Genomic DNA, 16045 nt, shown 5'->3' with positions numbered 1-16045 from the left:
GGGAAAAGATGGCTATGGCCTCTCCTCAGAAACAAAGGTCGTTATAGATATAACTGACCTGAATGACAATGCCCCAGTGATACATATCAGTTCATTGGTTAATCCCATACCTGAGAACGTGTCACCTGGTACAGAGGTGGGCATCATTTATGTGCAGGATGCAGACTCTGGCAAAAACAGACAGGTCCACTGCTCCATACAGCAAAATGTCCCTTTTAAGTTGGTTCCTTCTATTAAGAACTATTATTCTTTGGTGAGCACAGGACAACTGGACCGTGAACTAGTGTCTGATTACAACATTACAATCACTGCCACTGACGAGGGCTCTCCACCTCTGTCCTCCTCTAAAACTGTTGAGTTATCTGTAGCAGACATCAACGACAACCCACCAGTGTTTGAGGAACAGTCCTACAGCGCATATGTGAGTGAAAATAACAAACCTGGCTCCACTTTATGTTCCGTTACTGCTCGAGATCCCGACTGGAGACAAAACGGTACAGTGATTTATTCTCTGTTAGCCGGTGAGGTGAACGGTGCCCCGGTGTCCTCCTATGTGTCTGTTAACGGAGACACGGGGGTGATCCACGCTGTGAGGTCGTTTGATTACGAACAGTTCAGGAGCTTTAAAGTGGCCGTGATGGCCAGAGACAACGGTTCTCCTCCGCTCAGCAGCAACGTGAGCGTGAGTGTGTTCATTTCGGACGTGAATGACAACTCTCCTCAGGTACTGTACCCCGCCCCGGAGGGTAACTCCTTCATGACCGAGCTGGTCCCCAAAGCTGCACACGGAGGCTCTCTGGTGTCCAAAGTGATAGCGGTGGACGCGGACTCCGGACAGAACGCCTGGCTGTCCTATCATATAGTGAAATCCACTGATCCGGGACTTTTCACTATTGGTGTCCACAGCGGAGAGATCAGGACCCAGCGGGACATTTCTGAATCTGACAGCATGAAACAGAACCTTATTGTGTCAGTGAAGGATAACGGACAGCCCTCTCTCTCTGCCACCTGTTCCATGTATTTACTGATCTCTGATAACTTGGCTGAGGTGCCAGAACTGAAGGACATTTCTTATGATGAGAAGAACTCCAAGCTGACCTCTTATCTGATCATCGCGCTGGTGTCTGTGTCCACCTTTTTTCTGACCTTCATCATCATCATCCTGGGTGTGAGGTTTTGTCGCAGGAGAAAGCCCAGACTGTTGTTTGACGGAGCAGTGGCCATCCCCAGTGCTTATCTGCCTCCTAATTACGCAGATGTTGACGCCACAGGAACTTTACGCAGCGCTTACAATTATGACGCCTACCTGACAACAGGGTCTAGAACCAGTGACTTTAAGTTCGTGTCTTCTTACAATGACAACACACTGCCTGCTGACCAGACTCTGAGGAAAAGCTCAAGTGATTTTGCTGAGGTGTTTCAGGATTCTTTGGAGCCTCTAGAGGTAGGCTCTTGTTCTTTTTAAAGCGGAGTGAATGAACATATTTTTGTGGGGTATTACCCCCTAACACATTTAAATAAGTATTTGATAGCTTACGACTACACGACTTCTTTCCTTCCTTTTGTTTTGTTCTTAATTGGATGTAGAAAAAAAATGCAAAAAAATGATAACGTGATCTTCTTCCAACTTCAGCTACAGTTAAGGTATCGCCCGTGTGATGACTAACATGGAGATGCTTAAGTGACTTTTTATTACTGTTTATCAACATCACACTGCATTTTTTACTCAACCTCATTCTTGAATCTAAATCGCGTCATCACAATGGTTTGATAAACATCTTACAAGCTTATTATTAGACCAACAGTTAACCCTGCCCTTTGGAATAAAACAGCTACAGTACATGCATTTCAATATGTTGCAGTTAACGCAGATAACTTTTGGTCGAGGACGGTGTGTGGCATGAATGCCGCATTCTTCATTGACCCATGTTCTTGATTAACATGGTTGAAAAAACAGTAAGATATGAATCAGACTCTACAAACATGTTTTTCATTAGATCAGTTATATTTCTCAGCCCTCTATTGCAATCCACAGTTTTAGCTCTTGTATACCAGTGTCTCTCTCAAACAACTGGTGAAATCCTTGTGCTCTTCATTATATGAATTATTGTATCATTTTCAGAAATATAACCACTTTTGCTTAAGATAGTCATTAATTCGCAGTTTAGTAGTCTCTTGAGACTCATGATGAACATGGCCCCTGTTCCATTGTAGGCGTTACATTACACTATGGTAACTATCCATGGTGCTGAAACCCTCCTACCCGTAATAGATTCGTATTGTTGTTACTGCTGTTAAATGAAAGCACCTGCATTAAGAGAAATACCCACTGGCACTTAGAACAGAAAACCTAATTTTACAGCACATAATTTGGTTATGTATTAACATTTGGACTCTGACTGCAGTCTGGATTAGTTGTTTTTGTCTTTTTCATCAGAGAAGTCAATTACTTTAAACTTTTGTAATACCTTCAATTTGCTCAAAGTGTCGCTGTCTACCAGCTTTACTCAGTGGTGATACATTATTTTACCCTCCACGTTTGCAGATTTCTAAATCACGAGCGATTGTTCGGTGGTTAACTCCGTGTATTCCCACCTTTTTACAGTCGGACTGCGTTTGCTTTGCAAAGAGGCGGTCGGTTATTTTTATTTTAGAACGCTTGGTTCTGCTGGAATCGCTGCTGGTATTCCAGGAAAATGGGACACAAAGCATTTTCCGTGCTGGGCCTGGTTCACTCTTTGGGAGTATTTCTTCTTGCCCTGCACACCGTCTGCGGAGATGTGGCATATTCTTTTCCAGAGGAGATTAAACGCGGCTCAGTTATCGGAAATATAGCGAAAGATCTGGGACTTGAGGTGGGCAAATTGACTGCTCGAAAAGCTCGTATTGATGCAGACGGGAACAGCAAACGGTATTGTGACATCAGTCTGAGCACGGGAGATATCATTGTTGCCGAGAGGATTGACAGAGAGGGGCTTTGTGGCAAAAAGGCATCTTGCGTTTTAAAACAAGAACTTGTTTTAGAAAACCCGTTAGAGCTGCACCGCATTAGTGTGCACGTTCAAGATATTAACGATAATTCACCACAGTTTAAAAAGAGTACAATAAATTATGAAATTAGGGAATCAGCTATGAAAGGGAGTCGCTACCGTCTAGATGAGGCCCACGATGCAGACATTGGACAAAACGCTATACAGGGCTACAGTATCGAGGCAAACGAAAATTTCAGATTAAATGTTATTGCAAAAAACGGAGGAGGAAAATATAGCGAGTTGGTTTTGGAGAAGGAGCTGGATAGAGAACAGCAGCAGAAGCTTACAATTGTGCTTACGGCAACAGACGGAGGCACACCTCAGAGATCAGGAACTGCAGTCATTCACATTACTGTACTGGATGCTAATGATAACGCCCCAGTGTTCAGCCAGGCCGTTTATAAAGCCAGTCTGCCTGAAAACTCGCCTTTAGACACTGTAGTGATCACAGTGACCGCTACTGATGCAGACGAGGGAATCAATGGAGAGGTGACATATGAATTTGATCACATTTCAGATGAAAGTAATAACGTGTTTTCTCTTGATCAGACAACTGGTGAAGTGAAAGTTAGTGGATTAATAGATTACGAGGCATTGTCCGCATATGAAATCCAAATAGCAGCAAAAGATGGGCTTGGATTAGTGTCATCCTCTACACTAATAATTGATATCACAGATGTCAATGATAACGCACCTCTTACGTACATTAAGTCCCTGACTAATCCCATACCAGAAGATTCCCCTGTTGGTACAGAGGTGGGCATCATTAACGTGCAGGACAGAGACTCTGAGACTAACGGACAGGTTCGCTGCTCCATTCAGCAAAATGTCCCTTTTAAGTTGGTTCCTTCTATTAAAAACTATTATTCTCTGGTGAGCACAGGACAACTGGACCGTGAACTAGTGTCTGATTACAACATTACAATCACTGCCACTGACGAGGGCTCTCCACCTCTGTCCTCCTCTAAAACTGTTGAGTTATCTGTAGCAGACATCAACGACAACCCACCAGTGTTTGAGGAACAGTCCTACAGCGCATATGTGAGTGAAAATAACAAACCTGGCTCCACTTTATGTTCCGTTACTGCTCGAGACCCCGACTGGAGACAAAACGGTACAGTGATTTATTCTCTGTTAGCCGGTGAGGTGAACGGTGCCCCGGTGTCGTCCTATGTGTCTGTTAACGGAGACACGGGGGTGATCCACGCTGTGAGGTCGTTTGATTATGAACAGTTCAGGAGCTTTAAAGTGCAGGTGATGGCCAGAGACAACGGTTCTCCCCCGCTCAGCAGCAACGTGAGCGTGAGTGTGTTCATATCGGACGTGAATGACAACTCTCCTCAGATACTGTACCCCGCCCCGGAGGGCAACTCCTTCATGACCGAGCTGGTCCCCAAAGCTGCACACGGAGGCTCTCTGGTGTCCAAAGTGATAGCGGTGGACGCGGACTCCGGACAGAACGCCTGGCTGTCCTATCATATAGTGAAATCCACTGATCCGGGTCTTTTCACTATTGGTGTCCACAGCGGAGAGATCAGGACCCAGCGGGACATTTCTGAATCTGACAGCATGAAACAGAACCTTATTGTGGCAGTGAAAGATAACGGACAGCCCTCTCTCTCTGCCACCTGTTCCATGTATTTACTGATCTCTGATAACTTGGCTGAGGTGCCAGAACTGAAGGACATTTCTTATGATGAGAAGAACTCCAAGCTGACCTCTTATCTGATCATCGCGCTGGTGTCTGTGTCCACCTTTTTTCTGACCTTCATCATCATCATCCTGGGTGTGAGGTTTTGTCGCAGGAGAAAGCCCAGACTGTTGTTTGACGGAGCAGTGGCCATCCCCAGCGCTTATCTACCTCCTAATTACGCAGATGTTGACGGCACAGGAACTTTACGCAGCGCTTACAACTATGACGCCTACCTGACAACAGGGTCTAGAACCAGTGACTTTAAGTTCGTGTCATCTTACAATGACAACACACTGCCTGCTGACCAGACTCTGAGGAAAAGCCCAAGTGACTTTGCTGAAGTGTTTGGTCATTCAGAAGAGTCCCTAGAGGTAGGCCCCAATATAGCATTTTTTTTTCTCTTAATCCCAGTATTCTTTAATCTAACTTGACATTTACAGCTGATCATTTATTTTTATTTAGAGTTGTACATGGTCCTCATGAGTGTTGTTTTGGTCATGTTTTCCTGGGGCTATTTGTGTAGTATCAAAAATAACCTAAAAAGTCCTAACAATTATGTTTCAATCAAAGCTGTTAATACGTTTTTAGCCAAGCTTTGTCTGCAATGAAAGTTGGATTGTTGACTCAGCGGATATATGTTTGAAATTAATCAATGAATTTATAGGCCATACCTTCATGGACATTTAAGTGATTGTGTTTGTTCAACTGAAACACATTCTATCATCGTTGTCTCCGATTTGTTATATTTATTTCACGCTCCACAGTTAAAATTGTCAATAATTGGGATGTATACGCAGCAGCAGTGTAGCACAATCAAAAACAAAATTCCAGTGTAACCTAATTTCATACGGATATTCTTTTGGATTGTGCTATACTGATGAATTAAGTATGTCAGGTATACACAGAGATTCTGTTGTTTTTCTCGTTTTAATCATTTTATATCTAAATAATAGCTGGATTGTAAACATGCAGCTTAACCTTTAAATGCCATTACGGCTTGTCAAACAAAATGCGAACCATGCATTAAGATTTTGATGTCTGGAAAATTAAACACAGTAACGTAGTTTGTGTCTCACAGATTGGACTCTATACTGTTGCAGTATATAATTGTAACTGTCAATATAAATGCACATAAAAGCAATAACTTAGGGCTCATATGATAATGACACTTAAGCAGTAGCATTGCGACAGCAGTTGCATGAAAGTTCAGAACTAAATGTTTCAAATAGCTTTACCTCACTTCATTAACAGTGTGTATGATAGCCTTGTTCTTTTGTCTTGGCTATTTTTTCACTTGTTTGGCACATTGTACAATAAGAAAGCTTGTTTTTGTTGGCTGACATGTCTTTCATAAAAACTTCATTGATCACAGTATTTTTTTTGGACAACAGCTAGGGAATGTGTTGGATTGACACTTTCTTATGTTTTGTCAAGTGATGCTGGCTGGAAAGGAAACACTTACTGCAAAAGCACCATTGTTTATAATTGCTTCTTTTTTTTCACGTCACTGGCACAATTAGTCTAGATTTTCTATTTCCTACACTCAACATTATCTATCCTACATTATGTTGTGGACATACTGTAGTTAAACAGGTGATAGGACAGTACTTGGACTACCAGTGGGATATTTGTCCATATCATTTTCATGCTTTAAACAAGTGGAGTCATGATGTCCTTCGCTTGCTTACGAGGCTTTGCCAATACTGTTTGTCTCGTCTGTTGATTTATTTTTTTAGAACGTTATCTTTCTTATTGCAAACATTTTAAGTCATACAAAATAAGCTCTTTCTTTGGTGCACAGTTAGGCTCGTTATGAATAATAAAAGGTAATGAAAAGTGTGGGTGACTGAATGGCACCAGTGCTGTCACACAGATTTCTCAGTTTTACAGCATTTCAAAGCTGTGATGTTATAATGCTACTCCAGAATGTCATCTATTTGGGAGATTTTTTTTATCAACTATCTACACAGCAAACTTGTAAATCAACATTTATTTAGATAGGTAAAGAAACAGGAGTAGTTGTAAATGAAATGTGGTTGCAGGTAATAGTTTTTGGTTGTTTATTAATTTGTCAAATTGGCCTATTAAAAAGTTAAAATAATTATTTTGTTGACCCTTCAGCTATATTTCAACCTATATTACATACTCTAAAATAGCATTGCTGTAATATTTGCTTTTGATATTTTTGATTTGCTTTACAAGCATATGTTTCTTTAAACTATAACTTCACTGCCTGTGAGGCTTTCTGAAACTGCTTAGGAGATGGTTGATACCTGGTACATAGTGTGCTTTGTGTGCCATTAATACTTAACGTTACTCTATTAAGATTTGGTCTATCACGCATTTTTTTTCTTTTCTCAGTTAAAGTCTCTGTGCACACAAAATTTAATCTGTGAACTACGTTTTAATCGATTATCCGTTTTATTAAAATATCAACAGATAGTACAATTTTTCAACGATTAATCAAATATAGCAAATTTGTCAGTAGAAGGGTTTATTTGCAGTATTATGTTACGTATTATAATAATATAAACATTTTTTTTGACAAAAAGCTTATGACAAACGCGATGCAGAAGAATATTAGTCTGAATACATATCAACTGAACCTCTACAGAGAAGCTAATCTCAGCCGTTTTTCGGTTATTTACACTATACTTATTACACATTCTATGAAAGTTTTATCATAATAAGCAAATAATGAGAGAAAAACATGAAGTTTTGCCTTGAAACTGGCAGTGAAGCTGACAGTGTGTTTTCGTTTCTCAGTGCTATAACTGCTTTTAACTCTTGGTGTCACTGTGCACCAACAAAGGCCGACCATAGCCGCTTTTTCCTCCATTATTTTCCACCATTGCAAAGCGTCATTGTGGCACGGTGTGTTTGTCGGTGAAGGACGATATAAAAGGCCTACATTGTGATGATATTCGGATAGTTAATACCGCGAGGAATACAACCGTCTTTCATTACTGGAAGTATTGACCGGAGGAGGATGAACGCCTGGTCGATCATGGGAAATGCAGTGCGCAAAGGATTTTCTATGAATTCCTTTTGTGTTTTTGTCCTTTTCATCAGCCTGCACTTCGCGCATGGAGATGTGAGCTACTCTACTGCAGAGGAGATGAAACGCGGGTCAGTGATTGGAAATATAGCCAAAGATCTGGGCCTCGGGATTACCACACTTTCCGTGCGTAAAGCTCGCATTGACACAGACAGGAACGACAAGCGGTTTTGTGATATCAATTTGAGCACAGGAGATTTGATAGTTACTGACAGGATCGACAGGGAAGGTCTTTGTGGTAAGAAAGCGACCTGTGTTTTAAAAGAGGAGCTTGTTTTGGAAAACCCTCTGGAGCTTCATCGTATTAGTATTCATGTGCAAGATATAAACGACAACGCCCCACAGTTTAGTGAGGACTTGATTGCATTTGAAATAAGAGAATCAGCAGCCAAAGGAGCCAAATTCTCACTCACTGAAGCCCATGATGCAGATATCGGTTCGAACACTGTGCAGCGCTACAATTTACAGAATAACGAATATTTTAGCATCAATGTAGATACAGATGGTATTGGACGGAAACAATCCGAACTGGTTTTGGTAAAAGAGTTAGACCGAGAGCAAGAGAAAGAAGTGAAATTTGTGCTTACAGCTCTAGATGGTGGTTCCCCGCAGAAATCAGGCACTGCGATAATACACGTCACTGTACTGGATGCTAATGATAACGCCCCAGTGTTTAGCCAGGCCGTTTATAAAACCAGTCTGCCTGAAAACTCTCCTTTAGATAGTGTAGTGGTTACAGTGAGCGCTACTGATGCAGATGATGGGCAGAATGGTGACATATCATACAATTTCGATCATGCATCTGATGACGATGCCTCTTTGTTTTCACTTGATCATAAGACGGGAGAGATAAGAGTAATCGGATCGATCGATTATGAGACTGAAACATCAATTGAACTGCGTGTAAGGGCAAAAGATGGACCAGGTCTTACCTCGTATTGTACAGTAATTATAGATATAACAGATGTCAACGACAACCCACCTGTTATCAGCTTGAAATCACTGACTAACCCCATACCTGAGAACGTGTCACCTGGTACAGAGGTGGGCATCATTAACGTTCAGGATCGAGACTCTGAGACTAACGGACAGGTCCGCTGCTCCATTCAGCAAAATGTCCCTTTTAAGTTGGTTCCTTCTATTAAAAACTATTATTCTCTGGTGAGCACAGGACAACTGGACCGTGAACTAGTGTCTGATTACAACATTACAATCACTGCCACTGACGAGGGCTCTCCACCTCTGTCCTCCTCTAAAACTGTTGAGTTATCTGTAGCAGACATCAACGACAACCCACCAGTGTTTGAGGAACAGTCCTACAGCGCATATGTGAGTGAAAATAACAAACCTGGCTCCACTTTATGTTCCGTTACTGCTCGAGATCCCGACTGGAGACAAAACGGTACAGTGATTTATTCTCTGTTAGCCGGTGAGGTGAACGGTGCCCCGGTGTCCTCCTATGTGTCTGTTAACGGAGACACGGGGGTGATCCACGCTGTGAGGTCGTTTGATTATGAACAGTTCAGGAGCTTTAAAGTGGCCGTGATGGCCAGAGACAACGGTTCTCCTCCGCTCAGCAGCAACGTGAGCGTGAGTGTGTTCATATCGGACGTGAATGACAACTCTCCTCAGATACTGTACCCCGCCCCGGAGGGCAACTCCTTCATGACCGAGCTGGTCCCCAAAGCTGCACACGGAGGCTCTCTGGTGTCCAAAGTGATAGCGGTGGACGCGGACTCCGGACAGAACGCCTGGCTGTCCTATCATATAGTGAAATCCACTGAACCGGGACTTTTCACTATTGGTGTCCACAGCGGAGAGATCAGGACCCAGCGGGACATTTCTGAATCTGACAGCATGAAACAGAACCTTATTGTGACAGTGAAAGATAACGGACAGCCCTCTCTCTCTGCCACCTGTTCCATGTATTTACTGATCTCTGATAACTTGGCTGAGGTGCCAGGACTGAAGGACATTTCTTATGATGAGAAGAACTCCAAGCTGACCTCTTATCTGATCATCGCGCTGGTGTCTGTGTCCACCTTTTTTCTGACCTTTATCATCATCATCCTGGGTGTGAGGTTTTGTCGCAGGAGAAAGCCCAGACTGTTGTTTGACGGAGCAGTGGCCATCCCCAGCGCTTATCTGCCTCCTAATTACGCAGATGTTGACGGCACAGGAACTTTACGCAGCGCTTACAATTATGACGCCTACCTGACAACAGGGTCTAGAACCAGTGACTTTAAGTTCGTGTCTTCTTACAATGACAACACACTGCCTGCTGACCAGACTCTGAGGAAAAGCCCATCTGACTTTGCTGAAGTATTTGGAGACTGTGATGATTCTCCTGAGGTAGGAACATATGCCAAATACTATTTTTTATCTTTCGTGCCACTAAACTGGTCAGTTTTACATGACATATAACAGGTCTCCTTTTAGGTATTACTCCTGAAGAGTTTTCAAGAACTTTGTTTGGTTTATTAAAGCTCAAGTTAACTGTGACTTCAAGATTTAATTGGTTATTTTTTTCATTTGATCCTCATTTGAGCATTTTGATTTATATTTGAGCGAGTGAAATCATTAAATTGTGTTACTTTTCCTTTTGGTTTCTATTAGTTGATCAACTTCTTGAGTTTGGAGGAAATCTGATTCCAGTGAGCTCCTTCTCCTGTGCAGTATTATAATGGGCTTACCCATCTCATGTCTTTAAGCTGTGTTACAGACAGTGGATCATAACTACATAATGACTTTTTTTGGAATATCTGTTGAAGTAGTCTAATCTTGGCAACATTTTATTATAGTGTGTGGTTTTTTCTGGTAAGTGTTAACCAAACACAAGCCATTTAGTTGTCCTGCAAAAAGTGTAGCCTATATATGAGCACTTTCTCAGTATTTCTGTTGAAACATGAAGTATTTCTGATATTTATTCCCACTTCTACACCTTTACCCTCCCAGTCTTAAATTGTTTTGGTCCCTCTTAACATTGAACTTCAAAAATAATAGGCCTCTGTCTGTTTGTTTTTTCAGTCCGTGTTACGATTAATTTCAAGACCAACTTTTGATAAGTGCAATTTCCCCGTTTGTCTTGTAATTATCTGTTCACTCTGCACTGAATACGTGCGTCTTCGAGACTTTAATCCAATTTGTATATGTCTCTGTCCTTGGTGCTGAAACTCCCCGTTGCTCTCTGGCTGCTTTTTAGGGACAAAATAACACGTCTTGTTATGTTATATCTTATTTAATACAATTATTAAACTGTATTATGTTTTAGATTCTAAACTTTTTCACAATAATTTACTCATTTCGATTAATGATCCCCTCTTGAAATGAACATACTCTCCATATATGCTGCTATTGATAATTTATCAGTTTGCAGACTTTCTGCTTGTGGAAGGTTGCAATTTCTTAAGTAGACTCACGATGTCGCTGTGCACCAGCTGAAGTAGATTTGGTGTCGACATCCACCCACTGTTGTCGACGCCTAATGTTACTCTAGGTGCTGCAGTTGATCGTCCAGAGAGGCAGAGATCTGGTCTTGGATTTGGTTTATTTTGGTTTAAATCCTTAATTTTTCTGGATCAATCCCGTCTTTTGCAAAGGAAAACTTTACTGTTTCGGATCGGTGTCATGATGACTTTCACGGGACTGGCAATTCAAAGCTGTGCTGTCGGTCTTCTGCTCTTTTCTTTGCACGTCACCAATGGAGATATCAGCTATTCTTTTCCGGAGGAGATGAAACGCGGATCCGTGATCGGAAACATCGCCAAGGATTTGGGTCTTGAAACGAGCAGACTATCCGCTCGAAAGGCCCGCATTGATACCGAAGAGAGCGACAGACGTTATTGTGACATAAACCTCCGTAACGGGGATCTGACTGTTTCTGAAAGGATCGACAGAGAGGGCCTTTGTGGAGACAAAGCGTCCTGCGTGTTGAAACAAGAACTCATGTTAGAGAATCCGTTAGAATTGCATCGAATTAGTCTCCATGTCCAGGATATAAATGATAACTCTCCTCAGTTCAACAATGAATTGATCGAAATAGATATAAGTGAATCCGCAGACAAAGGTGCTCGTTTTCCAATAGAAGAAGCACATGATGCGGATGTAGGCAAATATTCCGTTCAGACGTACAGCCTCCAAAGGAATGATAATTTCATTCTGGGCGTTGGAACTAATTCTGTGGAGCTTGTACTTAACCAAGAGCTAGACCGCGAAAAACTAAAAGAGATCAATCTTCTACTGACAGCTCTGGATGGTGGTTCACCCCCAAGATCAGGTACCGTAGTCATTCACGTCACTGTACTGGATGCTAATGATAACGTGCCAGTATTTAGCCAGGCCGTTTATAAAGCCAGCCTATCCGAAAACTCTCCACCGGGTACTGTTGTTCTGACAGTGAGTGCTACTGATGCAGATGAGGGATTAAATGGAGACGTTACATATGGCTTTGGACACGTTTCAGAAGACATCAAGTCCATATTTACGATAGATCATAAGACAGGTGATATAAAATTAACGACAACAGTTGATTTTGAAACTGCATCATCGTTTGAACTGCGTGTCACTGCAAAAGATGGTTTGGGATTAACCTCTTATGCCAAAGTCATTATAGATGTTTCTGATATAAATGACAACGCCCCAGTTATATATCTGAAGTCACTGACTAACCCCATACCTGAGAACGTGTCACCTGGTACAGAGGTGGGCATCATTAACGTGCAGGACAGAGACTCTGAGACTAACAGACAGGTCCGCTGCTCCATTCAGCAAAATGTCCCTTTTAAGTTGGTTCCTTCTATTAAAAACTATTATTCTCTGGTGAGCACAGGACAATTGGACCGTGAACTAGTGTCTGATTACAACATTACAATCACTGCCACTGACGAGGGCTCTCCACCTCTGTCCTCCTCTAAAACTGTTGAGTTATCAGTAGCAGACATCAACGACAACCCACCAGTGTTTGAGGAACAGTCCTACAGCGCATATGTGAGTGAAAATAACACACCTGGCTCCACTTTATGTTCCGTTACTGCTCGAGACCCCGACTGGAGACAAAACGGTACAGTGATTTATTCTCTGTTAGCCGGTGAGGTGAACGGTGCCCCGGTGTCCTCCTATGTGTCTGTTAACGGAGACACGGGGGTGATCCACGCTGTGAGGTCGTTTGATTATGAACAGTTCAGGAGCTTTAAAGTGGCCGTGATGGCCAGAGACAACGGTTCTCCTCCGCTCAGCAGCAACGTGAGCGTGAGTGTGTTCATATCGGACGTGAATGACAACTCTCCACAGATATTGTACCCCGCCCCGGAGGGCAACTCCTTCATGACCGAGCTGGTCCCCAAAGCTGCACACGGAGGCTCTCTGGTGTCCAAAGTGATAGCGGTGGACGCGGACTCCGGACAGAACGCCTGGCTGTCCTATCATATCGTGAAATCCACTGATCCGGGACTTTTCACTATTGGTGTCCACAGCGGAGAGATCAGGACCCAGCGGGACATTTCTGAATCTGACAGCATGAAACAGAACCTTATTGTGGCAGTGAAAGATAACGGACAGCCCTCTCTCTCTGCCACTTGTTCCATGTATTTACTGATCTCTGATAACTTGGCTGAGGTGCCAGAACTGAAGGACATTTCTTATGATGAGAAGAACTCCAAACTGACCTCTTATCTGATCATCGCGCTGGTGTCTGTGTCCACCTTTTTTCTGACCTTCATCATCATCATCCTGGGTGTGAGGTTTTGTCGCAGGAGAAAGCCCAGACTGTTGTTTGACGGAGCAGTGGCCATCCCCAGCGCTTATCTGCCTCCTAATTACGCAGATGTTGACGGCACAGGAACTTTACGCAGCGCCTACAACTATGACGCCTACCTGACAACAGGGTCTAGAACCAGTGACTTTAAGTTCGTGTCATCTTACAATGACAACACACTGCCTGCTGACCAGACTCTGAGGAAAAGCCCAAGTGACTTTGCCGAAGTATTTGGAGACTGTGATGATTCTCCTGAGGTAGGAATCATTTACTTCACTGAAGATTCAGTTAACTACTCTTTTTAATTATATTTTTGGTATGGATGTACAATATCTACTTTTTACTTATAGATTAGCTGATAACAGGAATTTCACTTGGGTATAAATTTTCAATTCAGCTATTGGGCCTGACGGGAAAGACTTTTAATTTTTAAAAAGTAATTAGGGAAATTGAATCTTTCTGTCTTCAGCAGTTTTCTGGTGTTTTATGTTTTCAGAATGCAGAAGACATGTATGTCCTGAACTCAATTTTACACCTCTGAAGATTTTCTTTTGTTTTTTCAGCCATTCAACCTATTCCTGTTTCATACTGACATCCCTTCAAATTTATATAAACATTTCATCATATGAAAATTACAATCACTTTTTTCCTTTATTCTTTTGTAGAAAATACACTGTGATGATAATAATAACTAAGAGAAATATCATAGGGTGGCATACAGAAAAATCATTTTCCTTGTGGCAGTCATAAAGGTTGTTTAAAAAAATATCAAGCTCTCTTCTGCTTTTAACACGTTTCTGAGTGAAGATTGACCTCTTAAATGTTGTGGTCAGATTGGGGAATGGTTTCTGCAAACCAAAACTCTAATGAAAAATCACTGTTGTTTGAAATAAGTTTAGATTAGTCGAAAAAAATATGCTGAATAAAAAATCCTAAGGTAGAGCCATCGTATCGATGCTGTCTTTTTTATGCTTCTTATTTTTTTTTTTTTAAATATCACTTTGGATATTTTGCCTTATGAAGCAGATACAGAGCCATGTGCTTAACTAAAGTCACCTGCAAGGTGTCCCTGGACAGGTTATATGCTCTCTTTATCATTAACTCCTCTGTGGATGCAGATTAATCCTGTTTTCCACAGATATATTGTTTACCTAAAGGCAATCAGAAAAATGAAGAGGCCACTTTGCAATTTACTACAGAGTGATTAACAAAAATACATTCTGTAAACTTAGTAATGTCAAGCATGTAAGACAATAAAATTATGTTAACAGCAAAGGCATATGTACAAAAGAATCATTGACAAAATAAAATATATGCAGTAGCATACACGATATGAGAGTACAGAGGGAAACTGATTCCACCAGTTTCTGTATTTTATAAGTAAGCCAGCTTGAGCAGGTACTAGAAATCAAACTGATATCAACGACAATATCCCTATAGTATTTGCTCTTCTTAATGGAGAGGATACTGCTTAAGGTCTCCCACCAACTAAAGGTAGAGCATAATCATAACACATATTGACATGTCTCAAAATCTGATCCCTGTTTGAGTTATACTCAGCTGAATCCCTGTCAAATAATTGAACAAAGTAGAACCTTAAAGACTCCTTTGGCCAAGAAGACCTACTTCTACCTCCAGTGAAACTTTCCCCTTGTCCTGGATCCATTAAAAAAAAAGGCAGTTTACTGTATGCAGTGCAATAGGGCTTTTGAGACTGATTTCATGCAACACCATTCTCATTATGCAGTTAATTGTTAGTAAGATTTAAAGGTTATTTATGTTATTACAATGCACATTTTCTGTGCACATCCATATATACATGGTAGCTCCCTAAGATGTAGAAACACATACTGTGACAGTACACTTAATCAATGTCAGCCTTTTTTCACCTAATTATAGCTCTCTACTGAATATTTATATGTCTAATCCCATGCCTGTCATATTATCATATTGGCTTCTTGTGACTTTTTAACTTAAACCCTTAATCAGCCTTATCTCTTTGCACCTCTTGCTCTTCTTCAAGATTCCTCCTGGCTTTTATCTCTCCAGCACATTTGTGCATTCACTTTATCAGTAGTACTGTCACCTATAGAATTCTCACTGGACTGAAGTATATTTTTCTCAGCAAGAGACAGATGCTTTGCAGGGTGACAGCTCGTTGTCTTTATTCTGCATTAACTACAGTAGCATTTCAAGACAGTTGTGGCTTTTTGTTCAATACATTTACATTATATTTGCTATAAATAACGAGTTCATTTTCTACAGTAAGACTCTCAAATAGCTATCCTTTGACTTGTGATTAGGCTTGCTCTTTTTTGCTCGCTGGTTGATCTTGAAGTATAATGAAAGCGCCAAGAAAATAGTTCCAGTGTAAGCATTCAGTGTTGATCTTTCACGTGCAGAGATGAAATTGAACTCACAGTGTCGCTGTTCACCAGCAGAGAACACACTCCTCCACCCCTTTCTTTGTTACTCTATAGGACTGGTCTTCTCCTTGACAAATCCCACCC

At 41.5% G+C, this 16045-nt stretch overlaps 3 protein-coding genes across 3 annotated transcripts in view; all 3 read left to right on the top strand.

Annotated features, from left to right (window-relative positions):
- LOC138597933 (protocadherin gamma-C5-like) overlaps positions 1 to 16045 on the top strand; it is a 456071-nt gene that overhangs the window by 187337 nt on the left and 252689 nt on the right. The window lies entirely within an intron of this gene.
- LOC138598419 (protocadherin beta-16-like) lies at positions 7733 to 10432 on the top strand. The gene is made up of 2 exons (XM_069670203.1): positions 7733 to 10135; positions 10400 to 10432. The coding sequence occupies exons 1-2, from the start codon at positions 7733 to 7735 to the stop codon at positions 10430 to 10432; spliced, it is 2436 nt and encodes an 811-aa protein (XP_069526304.1).
- Positions 11414 to 14076, top strand: LOC138598418 (protocadherin gamma-A11-like). Its single transcript, XM_069670202.1, has 2 exons — positions 11414 to 13792; positions 14032 to 14076. Exons 1-2 carry the CDS (start codon positions 11414 to 11416, stop codon positions 14074 to 14076), a joined length of 2424 nt encoding a protein of 807 aa, XP_069526303.1.

The sequence above is a fragment of the Semicossyphus pulcher genome, unplaced genomic scaffold (genome assembly GCF_022749685.1).
Source record: "Semicossyphus pulcher isolate SPU_LCO1_2020_fin unplaced genomic scaffold, fSemPul1.0.p SCAF_2, whole genome shotgun sequence".
Lineage (NCBI taxonomy): Eukaryota > Metazoa > Chordata > Actinopteri > Labriformes > Labridae > Semicossyphus > Semicossyphus pulcher.
Note: the sequence above shows the minus strand (reverse complement) of the source record. Positions and strands in the feature narration are given on the sequence as shown.

What these genes read in the sequence shown, in the direction of transcription:
- LOC138598418 (XM_069670202.1), top strand. Translation starts at nt 11,414, where the DNA reads ATGACTTTCACGGGACTGGCAATTCAAAGCTGTGCTGTCGGTCTTCTG. An exon ending in ACTGTGATGATTCTCCTGAG is followed by an intron (nt 13,793 to 14,031) that starts GTAGGAATCATT and finishes TTATGTTTTCAG; the next exon opens with AATGCAGAAGACATGTATGT.
- LOC138598419 (XM_069670203.1), top strand. Translation starts at nt 7,733, where the DNA reads ATGGGAAATGCAGTGCGCAAAGGATTTTCTATGAATTCCTTTTGTGTT. An exon ending in ACTGTGATGATTCTCCTGAG is followed by an intron (nt 10,136 to 10,399) that starts GTAGGAACATAT and finishes GGTTTCTATTAG; the next exon opens with TTGATCAACTTCTTGAGTTT.